At 37.1% G+C, this 21,023-nt stretch overlaps 1 protein-coding gene across 1 annotated transcript in view; it reads right to left on the reverse strand.

The window, feature by feature from the left end:
• Positions 1-21,023, reverse strand: part of PAN3 (poly(A) specific ribonuclease subunit PAN3) — a gene marked incomplete at its 5' end in the record, with an annotated part of 117,980 nt that overhangs the window by 34,224 nt on the left and 62,733 nt on the right. The window contains one exon of the mRNA XM_007471440.1: positions 589-836. Within this exon, the coding sequence (XP_007471502.1) occupies positions 589-836 (248 nt within the window). The remainder of the gene's footprint in view (positions 1-588; positions 837-21,023) is intronic.

Below are 21,023 nucleotides of genomic sequence, written 5' to 3' on the forward strand. Positions count from 1 at the left end.
CCCCCCCCACCCGATAGTCCTTTGGTAGCTCTTTCCTTACCCATAATCAGGGCTCCCTGAACCTCCTCCCTCCTTACCAGTGACCCATGCTGGAGGCCTCCTATCACTGTACCCTCCACCATCCAGAGTTCTAGCTATTAAATCACTGCCTCGCCTGAGCAAGCATTTATCATCGGTTTGCTTTCAGCAACTACTGATAAGAATCCATCTACTTCTCTAACTACTTTCTCTAACTTCAGAGGTGAAACTACCTATATCTATAAACAAAAGTCAGCAAACATGAACACCAGCTAGCACAAGTACTAGGTAACCCCATAAGCAAAACATGCCATAAAGTAATAAACTAGAGCTTAAATATAACTTCTGATTACAAGCAGATCTGTCCAAAACTAGAGATATTATTAATGCAGAAACAGATTACTTTGAACAGGTAAGAAAAGATTAGAATTATCATCCAAGTCAGAAATTAATTACTTTTTCACATCACAGTATAAAGATACAGGACTGGGTAAACCTCCTCATTAATCTCATTAATAAGAAGGAGCTGTTATAAGAGCCCTCTCTTTTCTCCTTTAAATGCAGACATACCATTCCAGTCAAAGGTGCTGGAGTTGAGTCTGTATAGAAGTAAGTCGTCCCACCGACAGTTTCCTTTTGGATCACCTGACCAGAAGATGGAGTCTGAGAAACAGGATTATTAACAGGTGTAGAGGCACTAGAAGGCACCAAGTAATTCGCTGGATTTGGAGTGTGACTTCTTCTTCTGGGAGCAGGAGAAGTATGTGGCGTGATCTTGGGGGAGTGAAGAGGGGAAGATCCAGCAGACAATGACATTCCTGAATAAGATGTAAAAATGTTTCTTAGAAAGCAAAAATTGGTTTCAGAGAAAAAAATCTGGAAAATAAAATGCAAACATTCATTTGGAAGAAACATCTTTAGCAAAATTCTTTAAGTTCAAAAATAAAAGACAATTTTATCTTGTTTTAGAGAAAGCTCTGATTAAAAGCAAATGTAAAGAATTTTTTTTCAAATATAGTCATTCCCAAATAAATGAGGATATTTACTGTAAGAATACGTCTCCTCCATATCAAGGTTTACATGAGAAACTTCAATAATAAGAATTACTGATAATTTAATAAATTAATCAAAAAGTGAGAAATAACTGGGACTCTATAAAATTATGCCTTTTATAAAAGCCTTTCTTTAATAAAAGGCATAATTCCTTTTTTGTAATGAATCATTTAAAACTATGGCTATTAACAATACAAATATCACATATCCCTATAATATTTTAGTATCAAAAAATCAAATTATTTAATGAGATTTATTAGATTTCTTTTGGCCAAATACTACAAACAGAATGGTTTGAAAAAGCAAAAAAAAAACTAAGTCTAGTCTTAGTTGAAATACATGGCCACTTAAATACCATATTTTTTTTTAAATCAAGAAGTATACTGTTTTGATGCCTTTTGTCTTTAAATAGGCATACGCTATATAGTAGACAACTGAAAATTTCTGCAGATGCATACTCTGCTCTAGTGTGAGTTTTACCTAAACACAACTAGCAAGCAACCACTGTATGCAGAGCATCCTCTATCATGAATCTATGGTGGAGAAAGGGAAAGGACAATTGTCTTCACCCTTCAGGAGATTCCAAGCTATCTGAGAAAACAAGGCCAGGTCACATGTAAAAGACAAAAAATGGCTTACAAAAACACTCAAATATAAACTAATACACTGTAAACTACATGCCTAAATACAGATGGAATACAAATTAAGTAAAACCAGGTACAGTTAATCAAAGGCTTAATGGAGGTGATCAGTTCTGAGCAGAGACTGAAAATGGTTTCTCGAGCTACAGTTAGTTACACTTCCTGAAAGAATTAGCTTATCCAGGAACTATTTTCTGGCTATTTGGGGAACAACTAAAAAACTTCACCTGAAGTAATATGCCATCTCACAATTCAAGAAAAAAGTTACCAAAATGCTTCTGGTCACAGAAATATGATTAACAAGGGATATGAATTTCAATTGCTAAGAATTCATAAGACACGAACACTGTTTTTTGAAAAGATGTAGGTGAATAAAAATCAGGTTGAGAACTGAGATAATACTTATTTTTACTCTGGATAGACCTCTGTATTTTCTAAAGAGCCCTGACATAATGATTTTGTCTGATTTTCTGAGCAACTAAGGTAGGTCAGGTAACAAGCCCCGCAGTACAGATCAGAAATTTACACACAGGGGGTTTGTTATCTGACCAAGGACATATGTGCACAGCCAACAGCAAAGCCAGGCTTCAAACCCAAATCTCCAAACTTCCAGTTTAATACTCTTCCTGCTATAACACAATGTCTACTGCACTGACATTAAAATAGGCCAGGAATTTTGCAAGTATGTCTTAAATACATCTAAGAGAAACTTTAAAAATTTTAAAACCCTTTAGAAAAATACTTATAAGGAAGCCAAGCTATTATATTAATGTATGAGCCTAATTTTTAAAAAACTTTTCCAGAGTTCTGTGTTTTTTCTAACGCTGTATATTATACATTTAATTGTAGGTCAATCCATACTGCAAAAATTGGGAGGATTATTCAACTATTTTCAAAAGATACATACTCCCCACTCATCTAATGTGAAATGCATCTACAGTTTTCCTAAAGCTAGTCTCTAAGCCCTTCCAATATAAAACTGGCCAAGTCACCAAAAATGAGTAAATTTGTTTACTACCTTTAAATTAAATAACAGCAGCAAATACAGCTACCAATTCTTAAGCACTTTCCATATGTCAGGCAGTAATAAAAGTGCTTCACATACACCAGACTATTTAATCCTCACAACAACCCTGTGAGGTAGGTATATCAAGTCACCTCACAGAGGAAGAAACTAACTTAAAAATAATTTTTAAAAATTTATTGTCAGGACAAATACACGTTACTGAACAAAAGAATCAAGATTGAAACTCAGGTCTATTTGATTCCAAAGCCTGCGCTCTTAGCCAATATTCAATACAGCTGCCCAACCCCTAAGCCATACACTAGAGAACAGAAAGGGGGTCCATTACACTTAGGAGCATTAGTGTGACAACTTAAACGACGTGTGGGAGCAGGGTGGGGGAAGTGGGGTGCAGCAGGAGAGGAGGGGAAGAGTCTGACACCAGAGCAGGCGTACAAGTGAAACAAAAGGTAGAATCTCTCCTTAAGGCTAAATACGAGGAAAAAGACTACCAATAACAATCTAGTAGAATTTACAGGTTGTAAGTTACAAGCTTTCTCTTCAGAATTTTAAATTTTGTGGCTATTCTAGTACAAAGTTTCAGCACCGAAATCTGAGTTAATATATCTGAGCTGAGGCTGGCTGGCATGATCTAAACACATACAAAATAAAACACGTAAAACAGTAATAAGGATCACCACCCATAAGGGTAACAGAATATTTAAACTGTATGGGAAGCGAGAAAGGAAAGTGACCTCTAAATTACTGAAACATCCAGCCACAAAAGGCATAGCTTTGTGCCACCAAAATATTTTGCAAACATGTTAAAGAACTGAGTAAAATACACACATATCTGCTTGGAGAGAGTTATTCTGTACTTGGTATTGTGAAGACGATAAGCACAACACACTTAATATTAACTGCCTGCATGTAACACTAAATTACAGACAGCACAAAGGAGCAGAACCTTACTACAGAAATCAGTAACTAAAAGTAAAGGTGAAGTAGAATGAACAGATTCAATTTCATCTCCCTCACATGTCAATAGTCCTTTATAAGTTCCATCTTCCCTTACATGGCGGGGGGGAGGGGTAGAGGCAGGGGTACTACTTGTGGTTATTACAACAGTTTGCTATTAATTAGTACTCAATCACTGGAACACTTAAGCAAACATAGCAACACACTGAGGACACCATGAGAGACAAACTAGAAGAATGAAAATCTGTATTTAAAAAAATATATGAATTAAAAATATTTCATTTGTGTATTTATTTTTTGCATTACTTCTGTAATTAACTCTTAAAATGACATTTTGGTGAGATCATATACAATAATTACACTATAATTTCTTATTAAGTGAATATACAAACTAAGATATTTAAGCCATGTATAAGTTAATCGCTTTAGAACATTCGAAAAAATCCTTCTTAAAAGTACCCAATTCAAAGAAAAGTGAGGAACAATACAGAAATGCCCACTGGACGAATTAACCAGAGCAATGAACAAAATAAAGAAATGAAATTTTAAAAATTTAAGGTTAACTTATGAAGGTAAAAGTATCAGTGTTTCTGGATGACATAATTCTATACCTGAAAAACCCAAAGAAACAAACAAACAAGACTCTTGCAAATAATGACAGAATGCATAAAGTAAATGGCTCAAATATTATGAAATACCAAATGAACATCATTCCTAAATACAAACATCCACTTAAGATAATCATAATTCTGGGAAATCAGAGACTGAGCTAAATAAAACAAATACCCTCCCTCAACCCCAACCAAAATTATGAACACACAGAACTGCACGATAAAATACAACACCCACATGTTAAAACATAGCTGAAATCAAAAGAATAGCAACAAAAGCAAAAACTCCAAGAGCAAGAAATTAAGGCAAAATTTTGAACTAGAGATTATACTGTGGGAACTTTGGAAAACCACATCCCAGGCCAGATATAGTGTCTACAAGTTGAGGCTTCCATGTTCACATTGGCATATGAAACATGGCCTTCAGCACATATAATGTGGAGCATGAAATTCAAATCCCAGTGTAAAGCCAGGAGTCCGGAAAAGCTGTACCATCAGGCAATGGTGGAGGAGAAAACTTCTACCTGTCAGCCCACAGGCAATAGGTAGGCTTGTTTGTGGAACAGAGACGGAGGAAAGGAAGAGGGCTGGGCGTGTGTGTGGGGGGGGGGGGTGTCAGGAGAAATGGAAACCTAATGCCTGCACCATGCACAGGTGCAGGAGAGAAAAATCCCCAGGAGATTCTGTGTGATAGGGATCCCAGTGGGTAATTATAAAACTTAAACTGCACTGGCAATGGACACCTGGGTAAAGCAAACACCAACTATTTCGACAAACAAACATGATCTACAACCCATAGCACACATGATCTCTCCCCAGAAAATAATCCCATGTGAAAAGAACTCCCAAAATGAGAATCAAATATGCACAATACATTGAGAATTAGCACCCTGAAATCAATGAATCCCAGATAACAGAACCCTATAAAGGAGATTTAAAAAAAACCCTACAACTAAAATGATTAAGGACATGAAAGAAGTGACAAAACATTTGGCCTCTCCCATTGCGGAGCACAGGCTCCGGACACGCAGGCTCAGCGGCCATGGCTCACGGGCCCAGCCGCTCCGCGGCATGTGGGATCCTCCCGGACCGGGGCACGAACCCACGTCCCCTGCATCGGCAGGCGGACTCTCAACCACTGCGCCACCAGGGAAGCCCCATTTGTCCTTCTTAAACAGAACTATATTCTATAAGAGTACAAGTTATAACCATTAAAATTAAAGGAGAAAAAACTTAACAGGTGAGTTAAATAGCAAGGTAGACACAGAGACAAGAAAAGTAAACCAGAGAAGAATCTAGAAACAAAGCTTGGAAAATATAAAAGACTGGTTAAGATACACAGAAGGTAGAATGAGAAGGCAAATTTCCAGGATAAAGAAAATACTGGAGAAGCAATATTAGAAGAAAAGCTTTGGGATATTCAAGAACTAGGAAATCCTCATTCCAGAAATCCTAAACAAGAGTTCTGAACAGAGTAAGTAAAAACAAATCCCTTTCAATCAATCAGGTGAAACTGTTGCATGCCAAAGATAAAGAGAAAAACCTAAAAAGCTACAAAAGCAAAAAAGGACAAATTATCTTTTAAAAGAAAGGACAATTACATTCACAGGAGACTGATCAGCAACACTAGACAATGAAAAAATGTGCTCAAAGTAAGGGAAATAAACGTCATCTTAAAGTTTATCCACAATTTGCAAGGGAGGGGAAAAATAAAGACATTTTTAAGGTCACTCACATCTCCTGGTGAAAGAACAATTAAATGATCAACTTCAATACAGAAGAAAACTCCTTCCCCCAAAACCACAGAACAAAAGAATGTATGGGTAAATCTGAATAAGCACTGACAGTGAAACGATTAGGCTGAGATAGGTTCAAGTCAAAGTGTAATTAAAATTCTAGGTTACTGTAACACTGAAAGAGGGCAGGAAGGACTTCAACAAGTTCATACTGAGTAAAGCGTGCATGGTAAAATTCTAGGGGTGACCATACATAAAACCAAAACATAGTACGTAACATGCCAACCTCTACCCTACACCGTATACAAAAATTACCTCAAAAATCTAAATGCAGGAACTAACCTATAAAACTCTAAGAAAACCAGTATATACTTCATGATCTTCAGCTAAACAAGTGTTTCTTAAGTTGACACCTAAAGCACACATAACCAAGGGAAAAAGAAAAAGAAATCAGACTTCACTAAAATTTTAAACTTTTTGTACTTCAGAGGAAACGATCAAGAAAGTGAAAAGCCAACCCACAGAATGGGAGAAAATATTTACAAATCATATACTCAATAAAGGTCTAGTATATAGAATATATAAAGAACTCCTATAACTCAACAACAAGAATAACCAAGTTTTAAAATTGGCAAAGGATCTGCATAGACATTTTTCCAAAGAAGATAAACAAATGGCCAATAAGCACGTTAAAAGAAGCTCAACATCATTAGTCATTAGGAACATGCAAATCAAAACCACAGAGATACCACATTATACCTACTATGACGGCTGTAATCAAAAATAAGAACAATTACAAGTGTTAGTGAGGAAGTGGAGAAAACGAAATCCTTAACACATTGCTGGTGGGAGTGTAAAATAATGCAATCACTTTGAAAACAGTTTGGCAGTTCCTCAAATTGTTAAACACCAGTAATTCTACTCCTAAGTATGTTACCCAAGATAACTGAAAAACCAGTATATGAATGTTCAAAGCAGCATTATGCATAATAGTCAGAAAGTGGAAACAACTCAAATGTCTATCAACCGATAAACAGGTGAACAAAATGTGATCTCGCCATAGTATACTATGGAATACTATTCACCTGTATGAAGGAAAAAAATACTGATTCATGCTACAACATGGATGAAGCTTGAAAACATTGTTAAGTGAAAGAAGCCAGAGACAAAAAGGCCACACGTTGTATGATCCTATCTACATAAAATGGCCAGAGAGGCAAATCCATAAAGACATAAAGTAAATCAGTGGTTTCCAAGGACTGAGGAGAGGGGAAAATGGGGAGTGACTACTAATAGGTAGGTATGAAGTTTCTTTTAACGGTTATGAAAATGTTGTGGAATTAGACCATGATGATGGTTGCACAGCCTTGAGAGTATACTAAACACCACTGAATTGTACACTTTAGAAGAGTGAATTTTATGATATGTGAATTACATCTCAACAAAAATAGTTAATACCTAAATTATTGCTGCAGGTGAGGGGAGAAGGGTCAAGAAAACTCCATTAATCCATTGGGCGTATGGGGGTGGGGGGTGGGGGAGAGAGGGAGTGTGAGTGTGTGTGTGTGTGTGTGTGTGTGTGTGTGTGTATGTGTGTTGGGGAGGGGGGAGAGACAAACAGATTGCAAAAAACAAAATTCCACTTACATTAACTAGCAATAAAAACCTAAAATATCTAGGCACAAACTTACCTAGAATGTGCAGGACTTACATGAAGAAAAAGGTAAAACTCTACTGTCAGAAACAAAAGATAACTTGAACAAAAGAAAATAAATACCTGTACCTATTTGTTGTAAAAAATGTCAATTCTACCCCTAACTAATCTAAAAGCATAATGCTAGCTCAATAAGAAAACCAACATAATTTTTTTTAATTAGCCAAACCAATTATATTCATTGGAAAAATAAGCAGTAAGATAGCCAGGAAAATTAGTAAAGTAAAGCAAGTACAGAGGAAGAACAAAAAAAAAAAGAAAGAAAGAAAGAAAGAAGACTGAAAAAGTAAAAGGAAGAAAAAAGTACTGTATAAGGTCACTGGATACTAAAAAAGTGATGAAAGCTATAGTAAAAAAAAATATTGGATAAAGGCTCCCATGAACAGTGGGTCAACACAACAGAATAAGCATGAAACTTGACCCCAAATATATATGAAAAAATAAGCATAAGATAAAACTTCAGGGGAGGAGATGGACAGTAGTCAGATATGCCAACTTACTAGCCATCCCTAAATGACTAATTGAGTAAAGATAAAAGCAAACAGATGGTTATTTAGATAAAATAAATAAAAGTGACTCACTCTTCCATTCATTACACCCATAAAAAAGACAAATAAATATTCAGATTTAATATTTAAGAGTTCAAAATGAAAAGTATCTCAAAGAACATTTTTTTAAATATGTTATGAAGACATACAAAACACAAAGGTCAAAATAGAATTTAACTTCTGCAAAAAATAAATATTTCTACACAGCAAAAAAAGATATTTGCAACACTTAGTAAAAGGCTAATCATCTTATTATATAGTTCTTAAAATCATTAAGAAAATAGAAAGCAACCAATAGAAAATGGACAAATTATACAAGTAGTCAGCTTGCGGAAAATTAAATGCCTCAAACATATAGAAAGATGCTAATATTCACTGATAACTAAGAGAGATGCAAAGTAAAGCCAGCGTATCATTGGCTCAGATTGGCACAGATTAAAAAGTTTATTTAGACAATTATTAAAAGGGTGGATGGCATATAAATACTGTCATACATTTTTAGTGTCGATTGTTACAATCTCTTTTGGAAGAAAATTTGGCGATACCTATCAACTAAAACCTTTTAATTGGCATGATAATGATAAACAATTCAAACTAAAAATGTCATAAAATGAAAAATAAAAGCTATAAACTCCATTAAAGTGTGTATTTTTGTCTCGCTCATCTTTGTGGCCCTCAGAAGTCACTGAACAAATGTCTCATGAACAAATGCTAAGGTTGCTTTTAAATCCCTTCTAGGAAAAACAAATGTAATATTTTCTTCTCTCAAAGGATTTTTTAAAAGGTGTCCTCTCAGATACAAATGTATCTAAGATGCCAGAGCAAAGATCCTCCTAAATATGAAAACATTAGAAGCATCCCTTTTAAAATCAGGTACAAGACAAAAATGTCAACTATGACGACTTCTTTACAATCCCATACTAAAGGCTCTGGCCAATGCAAGAAAACAACAGGAAAAAGATTACAAAGGAAGAGATTATTATCATTACTTGCAGGTAAGTGTTCAAATTTTATACACACACACACACACACATATACATATAAAAGAATCTACAAATTATTAGAAATAGAATGTCTCAAAGTAACCAACACACAAATGTCAATCACATATTTTCACACTAAGAATAATGAACTAGAAAATTTTTATTTTTGAGATGCCAAATTATAATACCAACAATTACCACAAATGTGTCTCAGAATATCTTACAAAATATATGTAATACCTGAACACAGAAAATTATAAAACTTGGTGGAAAGACATTAAAGAAGACCTGGAAAAAAGAACTGGAGAGAGAGCCCACGTTCATGGACAGAAAGACAAAATACTGGGCTTCCCTGGTGGCGCAGCGGTTGAGAATCTGCCTGCTAATGCAGGGGACACGGGTTCGAGCCCTGGTCTGGGAGGATCCCACATGCCACGGAGCAACTAGGCCCGTGAGCCACAACTACTGAGCCTGCGCGTCTGGAGCCTGTGCTCCGCAACAAGAGAGGCCGCGATAGTGAGAGGCCCGCGCACCGCGATGAAGAGTGGCCCCCACTTGCCACAGCTAGAGGAAGCCCTCGCACAGAAACAAAGACCCAACACAGCAAAAATAAATAAAAATAAAATTAATTTAAATAAATAAATAAATAAATAAATACGTTGAAAATTGTTAAAAAAAAGAAAAAAAGAAAGACAAAATACTGAAATCCTGACGATCCTCTTCGATTCATCTAAAGATTCGATACAACTTCCCTGAAGGCACCAGGCTGCTTCACGGATCCACAAAGCTTGAAGACTGTCCCCTCCTCTGGTACACTCATCAACAACCCTCCTTGTCAACACCGAGCTCTCTAAACCCCACCCTCACAGTAAATTCCAATTTAACTTCTGAAAGATCTTCTTACTCTATAAAAATTCTCCTGATACTCATGTTTAAAAATTATTCCCATCATTCTGTACTTTATCTTTTGCTGCAAGTAGCACACAATGCAAACTGTCTCTTTGCAGGGGAGAACTGCGCCTTAATCCTCTCTGTATTCCCAGCTACACACGTAATGGCACGGTGTCAGCACACAATACATTTATCGAAAAGAAAAAAGAAAGAGGTGAAAGTTTCCTCTTCTTGGTACAGCAATAGCTACAATCAGGAAATGAAGAGTGCCAACACCAGAATTAACTGAGTATAACAAGTTGGGAGGAGAAAAGCAAGTGTTCATGCTATCAAGTGGCATAGATGCCAGTTGTCACTATTTAAAAGCACATGTGAAACAAGCAAATGTGAGAGAAAGAGAAGAATTTGAAGTGAAGGACGTTCTTGTAACACAGCAGTCTGATTATTCTAGTACTACTCTTTCCAGATCTATGTAGCCTGGGTAAACCTAGATTACACTAATGTTGTTAACTAAAATTGTTAATGCTGTTGTAATTAAAGTTGTTAACTTTAACAAAGTTCCAATAACCACATTAAATCCTCAGTAATAAACTGTCATGTATGGCTACACTGAAGAGAATGGTTTAGATTAGAAATCACCAAAATATATCTCATACTGAACAGATGAATGAATTAAAGACAAACAGAGGAAGCGTTATCTTAACAATAGGGCCAATATTTGGGGCCTCATCCAAGAGAAAATCATATTAAGGAATTTATATGATCATATCCAGGAATACAAAAAATGAAGTTACTACTAAAGATATATTTCTTACTTTATTGATTTTTTTAAACCAAATTCCCTAATCACACCCCCTCCCAAATAAAACAATGCACAGTTTATAGCCCAAAAAACAGACACTAAGTTTATACTCCTAAATTCTAACAGGATCTTAAACATATAATGAATTAATCAATCTTCTTCCTTGATATTGCTTATGATAACTTAAAGGGTGGGTATAAAAGGTCAACTCCAAAATTGAGATCAGAGCGCTTTTCTCCCCCTCCCTCCGCCACTCGCTCTTTCAGTGAGTCAGAGACAAGCTTTATTTCTTAGTCCATTTCTATCCACTAGCTGTTCTTAGCAGGAGGAGAAAGTGAGTTTCAAGAAAGTGTTTAATTGTAATCATTGATAGTTAAGTCTGTATGTCATGGAGTTCTCTGCAACTTGATGCACCTGTCAGACAAATCACCAGGATACTCTAGACAGCTATCCTATACGCAGGACAGATTTCTACTGCGTACAACTTTCTGAAATAAAATGTTAAAAATTACAGAACATCAGAAATGCACTAAATTCTCCGTATGATGTTGATGACTACTGCATAAATAAAACTGCTTTAAAATATAATCCCTACAGTTTCTCAGTAAATTTAGTAACAAAGATCCTTGACTGGTGGCGGGGGGGGGGGGGGGGGGGCTCCCCCAAGACCACTTCCATGTTCAGAAAGTCACTGGAACTCAGCATAGAGTTGCACTCGCGACTAAGATCTACCACGGCAGTGTAGTAAACGTACACATCCAGATCTCAAGGGGCAGAGACGCAGATGGAGACTAGAGGGATTCATGTGTGGGCTTCCTTATGCTCCCTTCCTCACGAGGGGTCACACGGCCCACTCTTCGTCCAGCAGCACAAAGGCAATATATCTGCTCTGAGAAGCACCCAGGGTTTTTATAGGTGACTGGTCAGTGCCTAGCACACACCAGAATCCCACACTCCCGGACGGAAAGCATGTGAGCAGCTCAAACCACACTGTTTTCACAAAGAGTCTAGGAATAGTAAACCACCCTAATCAGTTAGGGAAAAACCAGAACACTCCCCAACTCCGAGGTCCCAGACATCAGCCCAGGGCCAACCTTGCAAGCAGGCTCTGTTAAGGACACTATGTTAACTCACTTCCGCACATATCCCTTAAGTTGTCTACTGCAGTACAGCCACCACTTTTTCACAATTCTGCTCTAGAGTGTAGTGAATACTGTTACAGACAAATATGAGGGCAAATGTTTTGTTTCTTACATCTAAACATACCTCAGGGAAGGGGGGTGCGGAAAGTAAGCTTTAAGTTAGGGCAATGCCTTTATGTTGATTCCACTAAGTTTGTCCATACACATTGAGAAAAATTATATAATTAGAGATGTACCCTCCGTCGCTAGGAAATATAGCAAAGAAAAATTAAATATAGCTCATGTAAAAAGGAGCTGAACCTATGTGTTTCATCAGCTCCTTTCGTTAGTATCTAAACTATCTAAACATACACCATAAAAGTAAATATATACGTTACAGCTTAACTAGGATTTCAAATACTAATGTTAATAGAAAAGATTTTATAATATCATTAGTTGGCATATTTTAATTACTAGTATGCTAAAATTATAGAAGCCATTCAAAATGTTTACTTATGTAAAAATTAGAGGGGAATTCCCTGTTTGTCCAGTGGTTAGGACTCTGCGCTTTCACTACCGAGGGCCCCGGTTCGATCTCTGGTTGGGGAACTAAGATCCCACAACATGGCCAAAAAAAAAAAAAAAAAACCAAAAACATGTGTTGGGACTTCCCTAGTGGCTCAGTGGATAAGACTCTGTGCTCCCAATGCAGGGGACCTAGGTTCAAACCCTGGTCAGGGAACCAGATCCCACATGCATGCCACAACTAAGAGTTCACATGCCACAGCTAAGGAGCCTGTGTGCTGCAACTAAGGAGCTGGCAAGCCACAACTAGAGGAGCCCTGGAGCCACAACTAAGACCTGGTGCAACTAACTAAATAAATAAATAAATAAAATAAAAATAAAATTTGGAAGTATATGAAACAAACTTTATTCTTCATAAATAACTGTTGGACTTCTGGAGTAATCCTAAAGAGGATCATCTGGCTATGGCTTGGTGTATATATCACAAAAACAGCTGCTTTCAAGCTCAATAGCTTAAAAACTATGCACAGCCTTTGTCCCAGAAATTCTAGCTCTGGAAAGTACCCTAAAGAAATAGTCCTAAATCCTGAAAGACATTTATAGTTAAAATAAATGTATATAGGGACTTCCCTGGTGGCACAGTGGTTAAGAATCTGCCTGCCGGGCTTCCCTGGTGGCGCAAGTGGTTGGGAGTCCACCTGCCGATGCGGGGGACGCGGATTCGTGCCCCGGTCCTGGAGGATCCCACGTGCCGCGGAGCGGCTGGGCCCGTGAGCCATGGCCGCTGAGCCTGCACGTCCAGAGCCTGTGCTCCGCAATGGGAGAGGCCACAACAGTGAGAGGCCCGTGTACAGCAAAAAGACACGGTTCGAGCCCTGGTACAGGAAGACCCCACACGCCGCAGAGCAACTAAGCCCGTGTGCCACGACTACTGAGCCCATGTGCCACAAATACTGAAGCCCGCGTGCCTAGAGCCCGTGTTCCGCAACAAGATAAGCCATCACAATGAGAAGCCCGTGAACTGCAACAAAGAGGAGCCCCTGCTCACTGCAACTAGAGAAAGCCCGCGTGCAGCAATGAAGACCCAATGCAACCAAAATAAATAAATAAATTTATAAAATAAAATAAATGTATATATACACAGAGCATATACATATGTGCTGCTTTTTAAATGGTAACACTATAATTCAACATTTTAATAGATAAAATAAGTTTTTAAAAACTGAATGCAATTCGAAGGATAGAGAAAACACTATCAATCTGAAGTCTATTAAGGTGGTAAGAACGGTTTTAGGAGAAAATAGCTCATTATAAGTGATGTTCTATGATGTACACTAAATTTTCCCCCTGAGACAATTATTTAATTCAGTTAAGAAATAAAGAAAAGCTGTTTGAATACTTAATAACTTTACCTTTAAAAAATTTCTTTTAAGTTTACGTTCTGAATAACCTTGAGCATATGTTTGTTTCACAAATATCATCTTCACTGCCTTGTAATAAAATACACCAAGTTAAAAACCCTAAATTTAGAAATCCTTAGTATTTTTGCTTAATGAAAATCACCCTATTGAGTCACACTTAAATTCATATAATTACCTACTTAAATTTAAAGATAAATAAGAATCTACTTCATAAACTGCCAATAGTTTGAAGAGAATGTTTTACAATTTCCAATTTTTAAGCCAGAAGTAGACTAAGCTTCTCCCCTTTCTACAAATTAGACAACTGGGGCCCGACACAGCTCAGGCACATAAACTCAGTGAAGGTAGAAATGAAGCTAGAATCTAAGTCCCTTGAGTGCTATTACAACCCAGCGGAGCACACCATGCTGTTGAATTTAACCCAAATTTAAATCCCTGAAGGCCATATAAAAATAATGCACCTAGAAGAAAAAGTTTAAGGAGAAAATGTGATTAAAGGCATAAGAATTGTCAAATTTCAGAACATATAAAATATTAAAGGAGGGGAGGATGGTACAACCAGTTCCCAACATTTCTCTGTTCAAGTTTCTGGATTTCTACAATAAGCCTCAAAACTATACTGTCAATCCTAAAAGTTTAGGTACTGTGAAAAGAAACAAGTCATAAGAAGCTATGCATAACCGCTACAGACAAGGGTGATCCAGAAAATCCTTGAATTTAAAGACAATTAGAATTAGAATTTAAAGACTTGAATTAGTGTTTCCGAAGATTCCTAGCAACATGAAAGTTTGGGTTATTTTCTTTATTAAAGTTTTTTTTTTTAAGTTTATATGTCTAATGATATTAATTCCGCTGCCGCCCCCCACAGCAAAGGCTATTATTACACTAATGGGATGCATTTTATAATAGATGGCATCTAAGAACCCAGGGACTAAATGGCAATAATCCGTCAAGATGTTGCCATTAAGTAAAAAAATGTAAATATTTTACTAAATTTTATTTTGGTGACATTTTACCATCACTTTTAAGTCACAAACACAGGTAAGAAAACTTTAAAAAGTGGACATAAAGATTTAACTGAGACAACTATCATATAGCCATGCTCATATTTTAAATGTGGATCTAATCCTCAAATAGACTGTACAAAATAAAACAAACCACTAACCAAAAAGCAACAGGATTAGGAAGTAAAAGCTAAGATAATATTAGTCTTTACAGTCTTTACTTCTTTCCCTGTAATAATTCCATCATTCAATCAAATTCAGCTTTGTAGATAATTATCAAAACTGGCTAAAACTGTTATTAATCAAAAGTACCAGGCTTAAGGTAATAATAATCATGCAACTAATGAACCTAAAGCTGAAATGTATAAAATCTCATTTGTCTAAGCCCAATTTTCCAAATCCTGACATGATGATCACTTCCACTTCTAGCCTAAACAATAATCAACTCAAATATTGACTAGGTAAAATTCCCATTATGCCTATATATTTTAAATCATACTAACTTTCAAATGATTAAAATAAAATTAATATATTTATAACCCTTTAACTCTTAAACCACAAAATTATTTGTTACCACACAGATGTATATACCTTTGGCCAAAGTATTTCCTGTATCATGCCACACCCTGTTTTTAAAAGCCTCCAAAAAGACAATCCACAGTATTCCTGCATAATTTATAATGGCCTAGAATATTAGGATAAGAAAAGTTTCCTTTCTATAGCTTAAATCCCTCATGTTTCATATTAAAAAATCCATTTAATTAAACATTAAAATTATCCTCATTTCCTTGAAAACTGAAACTAAAAAAATAATGTACCCTTTTAAGGTAAAAATTGTTAAATTATCAAAATCACAATATTAGCCATAAGCCACGATAAAAATTATTCACTAATTTAGTAAAATATACACTAATCAAGTTAAGTTCAATTTAATCCTAAAAGTTGCAAGCCACAAATGCAAACTACCTTTGCAAAGATGAAACAACCCAAATTCCAAAAGGTTTACTGAAGAGAAATGTTTATAACCCCATGTGGAAAAAGGATAACTTGGATTCATAAGTAGACTGCTAAAATCCTATGCTGACCTCTCAGGAGCATACTAATTCTTGCTGGCAACCAATAGTAAAATTTCTACACTTTAAGGAATTGTTTTATTAAGTGTGGTGATAAAATGAAGACAAAGTCAGTAAGAATATTGATTGATGTCAATTGCCAGAACTGATTCCTTCACAAACCCTGTTTTCACAACAGCAACCCCTTATGATTAGGGGAATTAAAAGTTGCTGAACTCAACAATCCCTTCAGTTAAACAAACAGACCCCTCAGAGCTGTCCAACGCTGCCCAAACTATCCATCCTTTAGTCGAATCAGTCAGTTTCATGAATTGTAGGATTTATCTTCAAGTCCAGTGCTGACTCAGAGGGTAGCTTGTTCCCTAGAGAAAACAACCAACAAAAATCAGAACAGCTACTGCTCATAAGCTCGTTCAACACCCAAGTGGAAAGGACAACTTAATGGGTCCAAAAAAATAGTTCAACTTCCTTTCAGCTACAGGAGTAGCCAATAAACTGAAAGCATCTATATGCCATAGGCAGTTCCTGGTTAAAGCTTTCACTCAGTTACAGTAAGAAATGTTAAAACTGAAAAGCTTACAAGAGAAGCTATCACCCACACCATAGGGTTTCTCACCCAAGAAGAAATTTGCAAGGACTATAAACAGAAAGTATTTCAAGGGCCAAAGCTGTTATTTTGTTTTATTTAATCTGTGAAAAGCTGCCTTTCGTGTGCGTGCGTGCGTGCGTGTGCGTGTGCGTGTGTGTGTGTGTGTGGAGTGGGAAGAATTAAATATTTCCACCCAAAAGCAGTCTACATGTCTAGGGCACTAGCTTTGCTTATGGCCATACATAAAAAACTAGTGAAATGTTACTTAATTCCCTAAACGTAAGGTCCTCATATTCACTAGTCAGAGAGAATATTCTGAATTAAAAGATAAAAAGAGTAACATGTTCTGTTTCAAGACATGCAATAGTGAACTCCCTTTCCTATTATTTCTAAAAACCAAAAAATCAACATGTACAGCCTTAGAGCCTCAAAATATACCACAACAAAACGGGGGGGGGGCGCGTTTGCATTTCATGAGTTAGGGGTTCTGTCTACAAAAATATGTTATTATGAAAAAAAAGAGGGAAAAACCTCCATAAGAAGAAAGGCAACCAAAGAACTCAAGCTACTTTCAGAAACATTATTTTGTCCTTTCCGGCGCATGAGGCTAACAGCTTTTCACAGAACACACACTCCTCAAGACCACCTCCAGAGGGAGGCGTGAGGGTGGCCAGCACAACTTTCCTTTCTAAAACATTTATTCGTGTGGGGAAAATTCTAATCAAAACATTTCCCTTGTCACTTCCAAGCTATAATATGGAAAATTCTTGATTCTCCATCAAGAACCTCAGTGCCTCAGAGCTCAGATTTATGGAGGACAAAACTAGTAGTGACTACACACTGTCTTGAAAACCACTCTTTTGAATATAAGCATCTGACAGGTTATGGGGTTTTTTTGGTTTGGTTTTAAAGCCTTACTCATTCCTCATTTTCCCAGCCTCTCTCAGAGAAAGGAGAGTTAAATCCCACTGTATGTAATGAATGGTACCTGTCATAAACTATCTGGGGAGAATTCACCAAATGGCCACTCAAATCATTCCCTGTAGTCTGTGGTTCAGGTGAGAAAAACAGCAACCCTCCCAGCTTCCTTAACCTGAGTACCAGTGGATTGCTTCCCATCAAGAAACAGGGGGGCTTCCCTGGTGGCGCAGTGGTTGAGAGTCCGCCTGCCGATGCGGGGGACACGGGTTCGTGCCCCGGTCCGGGAGGATCCCACATGCCGCGGAGCGGCTGGGCCCGTGAGCCATGGCCGCTGAGCCTGCGCGTCCGGAGCCTGTGCTCCTCAACGGGAGAGGCCACAACAGTGAGAGGCCCGCGTACCCCAAAAAAAAAAAAAAAAAAAAAAAAAAAAGAAACAGGGCTCTGTGCCGGTGGTTTTCAATCTGCATTAAGCAGAACCCTAAGCTTCCAGAAATGCTTCAGGGCTCTGTAAATTCTTGATTTGAATTTCATCTGTTTTTTTCACTTTTAGTAAATAACAATAAAATCACAAATGCAGGTCCAAATTAGCATGCATTCTTTTTTAACATACTAGAGATCATCACCAACATACTTAGCTTGTGTTGGGTTAGGGTATTCTCATGGAGGCTCAGAATAAAGCCTCTCTCCCGTCACCCCTCTGTATATACATGGATCTTTCATTAGGAAGGCAGTGACTGCAATAATCTTTATTTAAATGCACATGCACTCAGAGAAAACTGAACAAATGGGTGCACAACTTATTCATGTGAATCATGATTTTTATGTTACTATATGACAGAAAACACAGAAAAGGAGACAGGAATATAAGACTAATTACTGTCCTTCGCCCACCGATTTCAAATTACTGGGTTCGACATAATACCCCATAGACTTGCTATTCTCACTGAATAACTTCATGAGTAAGTTTAATAAACCTGACCCTGTAAATGCCAGTTTTATCTGCTTTATATAATTTTAGATTTGGGGACTACATACAGACTTCACAAGAGTTCTGCTGCTTTAAAAACAAATGTTTGAAAACCACTGTTCTCTAAACTCTAATTAAGCTTTGGTATTCCTGGCTCACAGGTCCTCTAGGGGCAGAAATGGTAATTAAGTCTTATGTTTCTGATGCTTGCTGAGCTGCAGGTGCCTAATATCGACGTGCTCCCAGCCAGCTGTCCAGTCCTGTCTCCTCTCCCCTCATCCTGACAACCCTCAAGAAACAATGTGCCATGGACTTATATACACTACTAAATGTAAAATAGCTAGCTAGCGGGAAGCAGCCGCATAGCACAGGGAGATCAGCTCGGTGCTCGGACGGTGGGAGGGAGACGCAAGAGGGAGGAGATATGGGGATGTGTGTATATGTAGAGCTGATTCACTTTGTTACAAAGCAGAAACTAACACACCATTGTAGAGCAATTATACTCCAATAAAGATGTTAAAATAAAAAAAAAGAAACAGTGTGCCAAACTCAGGGGTGCTAATGGCAAATAAAATTGGTAACATTTTAAGAAAGAGACACCAGGTACTTCAAAATACATGACATTTTATCTCAGTGCCATTTTTCATTCATTTTTCCAAGTTCCTGCCCAATCTAACCTTTTTCACTTCCCTAGCAATTTTAATTTGAAAAGAAAATTCCACTCTTCTGATATTTCAGAATGCTGGCTCTCCACATCACGCAAATGGCAAACTTCAAAAATATTTCTTTGAAAAGATAAATGAATAAGAAACTCCACTTAACAAAAGCAGTGACCAAGAGCCTAAGGTAGGTAAACAGAACCATCTATGTGAGCTAATTAATGATAGTAGTTTAAACTGTCATGTGGAATCACTGCACACTGGTACCAATGTATAGTTTGTCTAAAAAAACAAAAGTGCCAGTTGGCAAAAAAAACTCGCCTTATCCTATTCCCTCCAGGCGAACTCTGTGGCCTCCCCTACAATCAGCATTTAAGGGTAATGCCTGTTCCAGCAGGATCCTGCTCCAAGCCTATGGCTCGGTACTGCGCCTGACGTTTTCTTCACATCTGTCTTTACCTAACTCAGACTGAATTACTTTATGAAAGTTCACTAACTGAGCGAAAACAATTCTTTATTATGGTAATAAACTGGTTAAAACAAACAAAAACAAATGGACTTCACAGATTCTCAACTGTCTGTGTTAAAAATGTTTAAATAAATCCTATCTATCCTTTAAAACCCATCTTATAGGTTTTCCATGAAACTTCATCCTGGATAACCTCATTCGAATCAGATAAAATCTCACCTTCCTACAAATTTTCTGGAATTCTGAACTTTTTTTTTTTCTCTCAAAGGGTAGATGTCAGAATCTCCTGTGAAATCTTTAAACGTACAGACAATGGCAGTGCTCCAAATGTGGGGTTTCTGACTTCATAAGTCTTACATGGGGACGGGGAAGCTGTATACGCAAAGCACCACAGGCTAATCTGCAACTACATATGAAAGCTTACCGGAACCACTGCAGGAGATCAGGCACTGAGCAAGGTTCCAGGAATTCAAGAAATAAGATCTAGTTCTGATCTCATGAAGTTCATACTTTACTCATAAAGCCCATGACAGTGCTTAAAATTTTTCAATTTTAGTGTTTACTCTAGGTCTCCATGTGTGATCACAATAGTGGATAAAACGATAAAAATGCTTCCAGAAGCATTTAACTTTAAGTGAAGGAAATAAATAAAACATACAGACAAAACTTTAAAAACATTAAGAGATACTGAAAACATTATAGAAGCATAGAGATGGAAGACAGTAATAATGACTTCAGAAGTAGAAATGGCTTTGAAAGGGGAAGAATAAAAAAAAAAAAGAGGCATTTGACCTAATCAGTCAAGTAGACGAAGGCACAGAGATGGGAAAATTGCTGCCATTTTCAAATATATATTCTCAAATAGGATACATATTTTATATCAGAGGAGGTCCTCCATGAAGAAAAGAAAGCTGGTAGCCATTTTCAATTATTTTAATTCTAAAAATATTTAATAAGCATGTAGACATAGTTCCTTCCACAAGGGAGCTTATATTCCAATTGGCATGAAGAGGACCACGCATTCTAATACAAAGAAAAATGCAAGTTCAAATTGTAGTAAATTCTAAAAAGGAAGTAAACAGGAGAACACCATGAAAAATAATGATGGGAAATTTCCTTTACATTAGTCAAAGGCCCTTCTCTGTGACACTTTAAGTCACTTTGTAAGTGACACCTAAGAGAACGGAAGGAACTACCCATGGAAAGAACAGGTGAAAGAGTACATGCAAAGAACATGAGCCAGAAAGGAGCTTGACATATTTGAGGAAGAGCAGTATCACAATGGAAAGAGCGAAA

Source organism: Lipotes vexillifer, unplaced genomic scaffold, assembly GCF_000442215.2.
Source record: "Lipotes vexillifer unplaced genomic scaffold, Lipotes_vexillifer_v1.1 scaffold543, whole genome shotgun sequence".
NCBI lineage: Eukaryota > Metazoa > Chordata > Mammalia > Artiodactyla > Lipotidae > Lipotes > Lipotes vexillifer.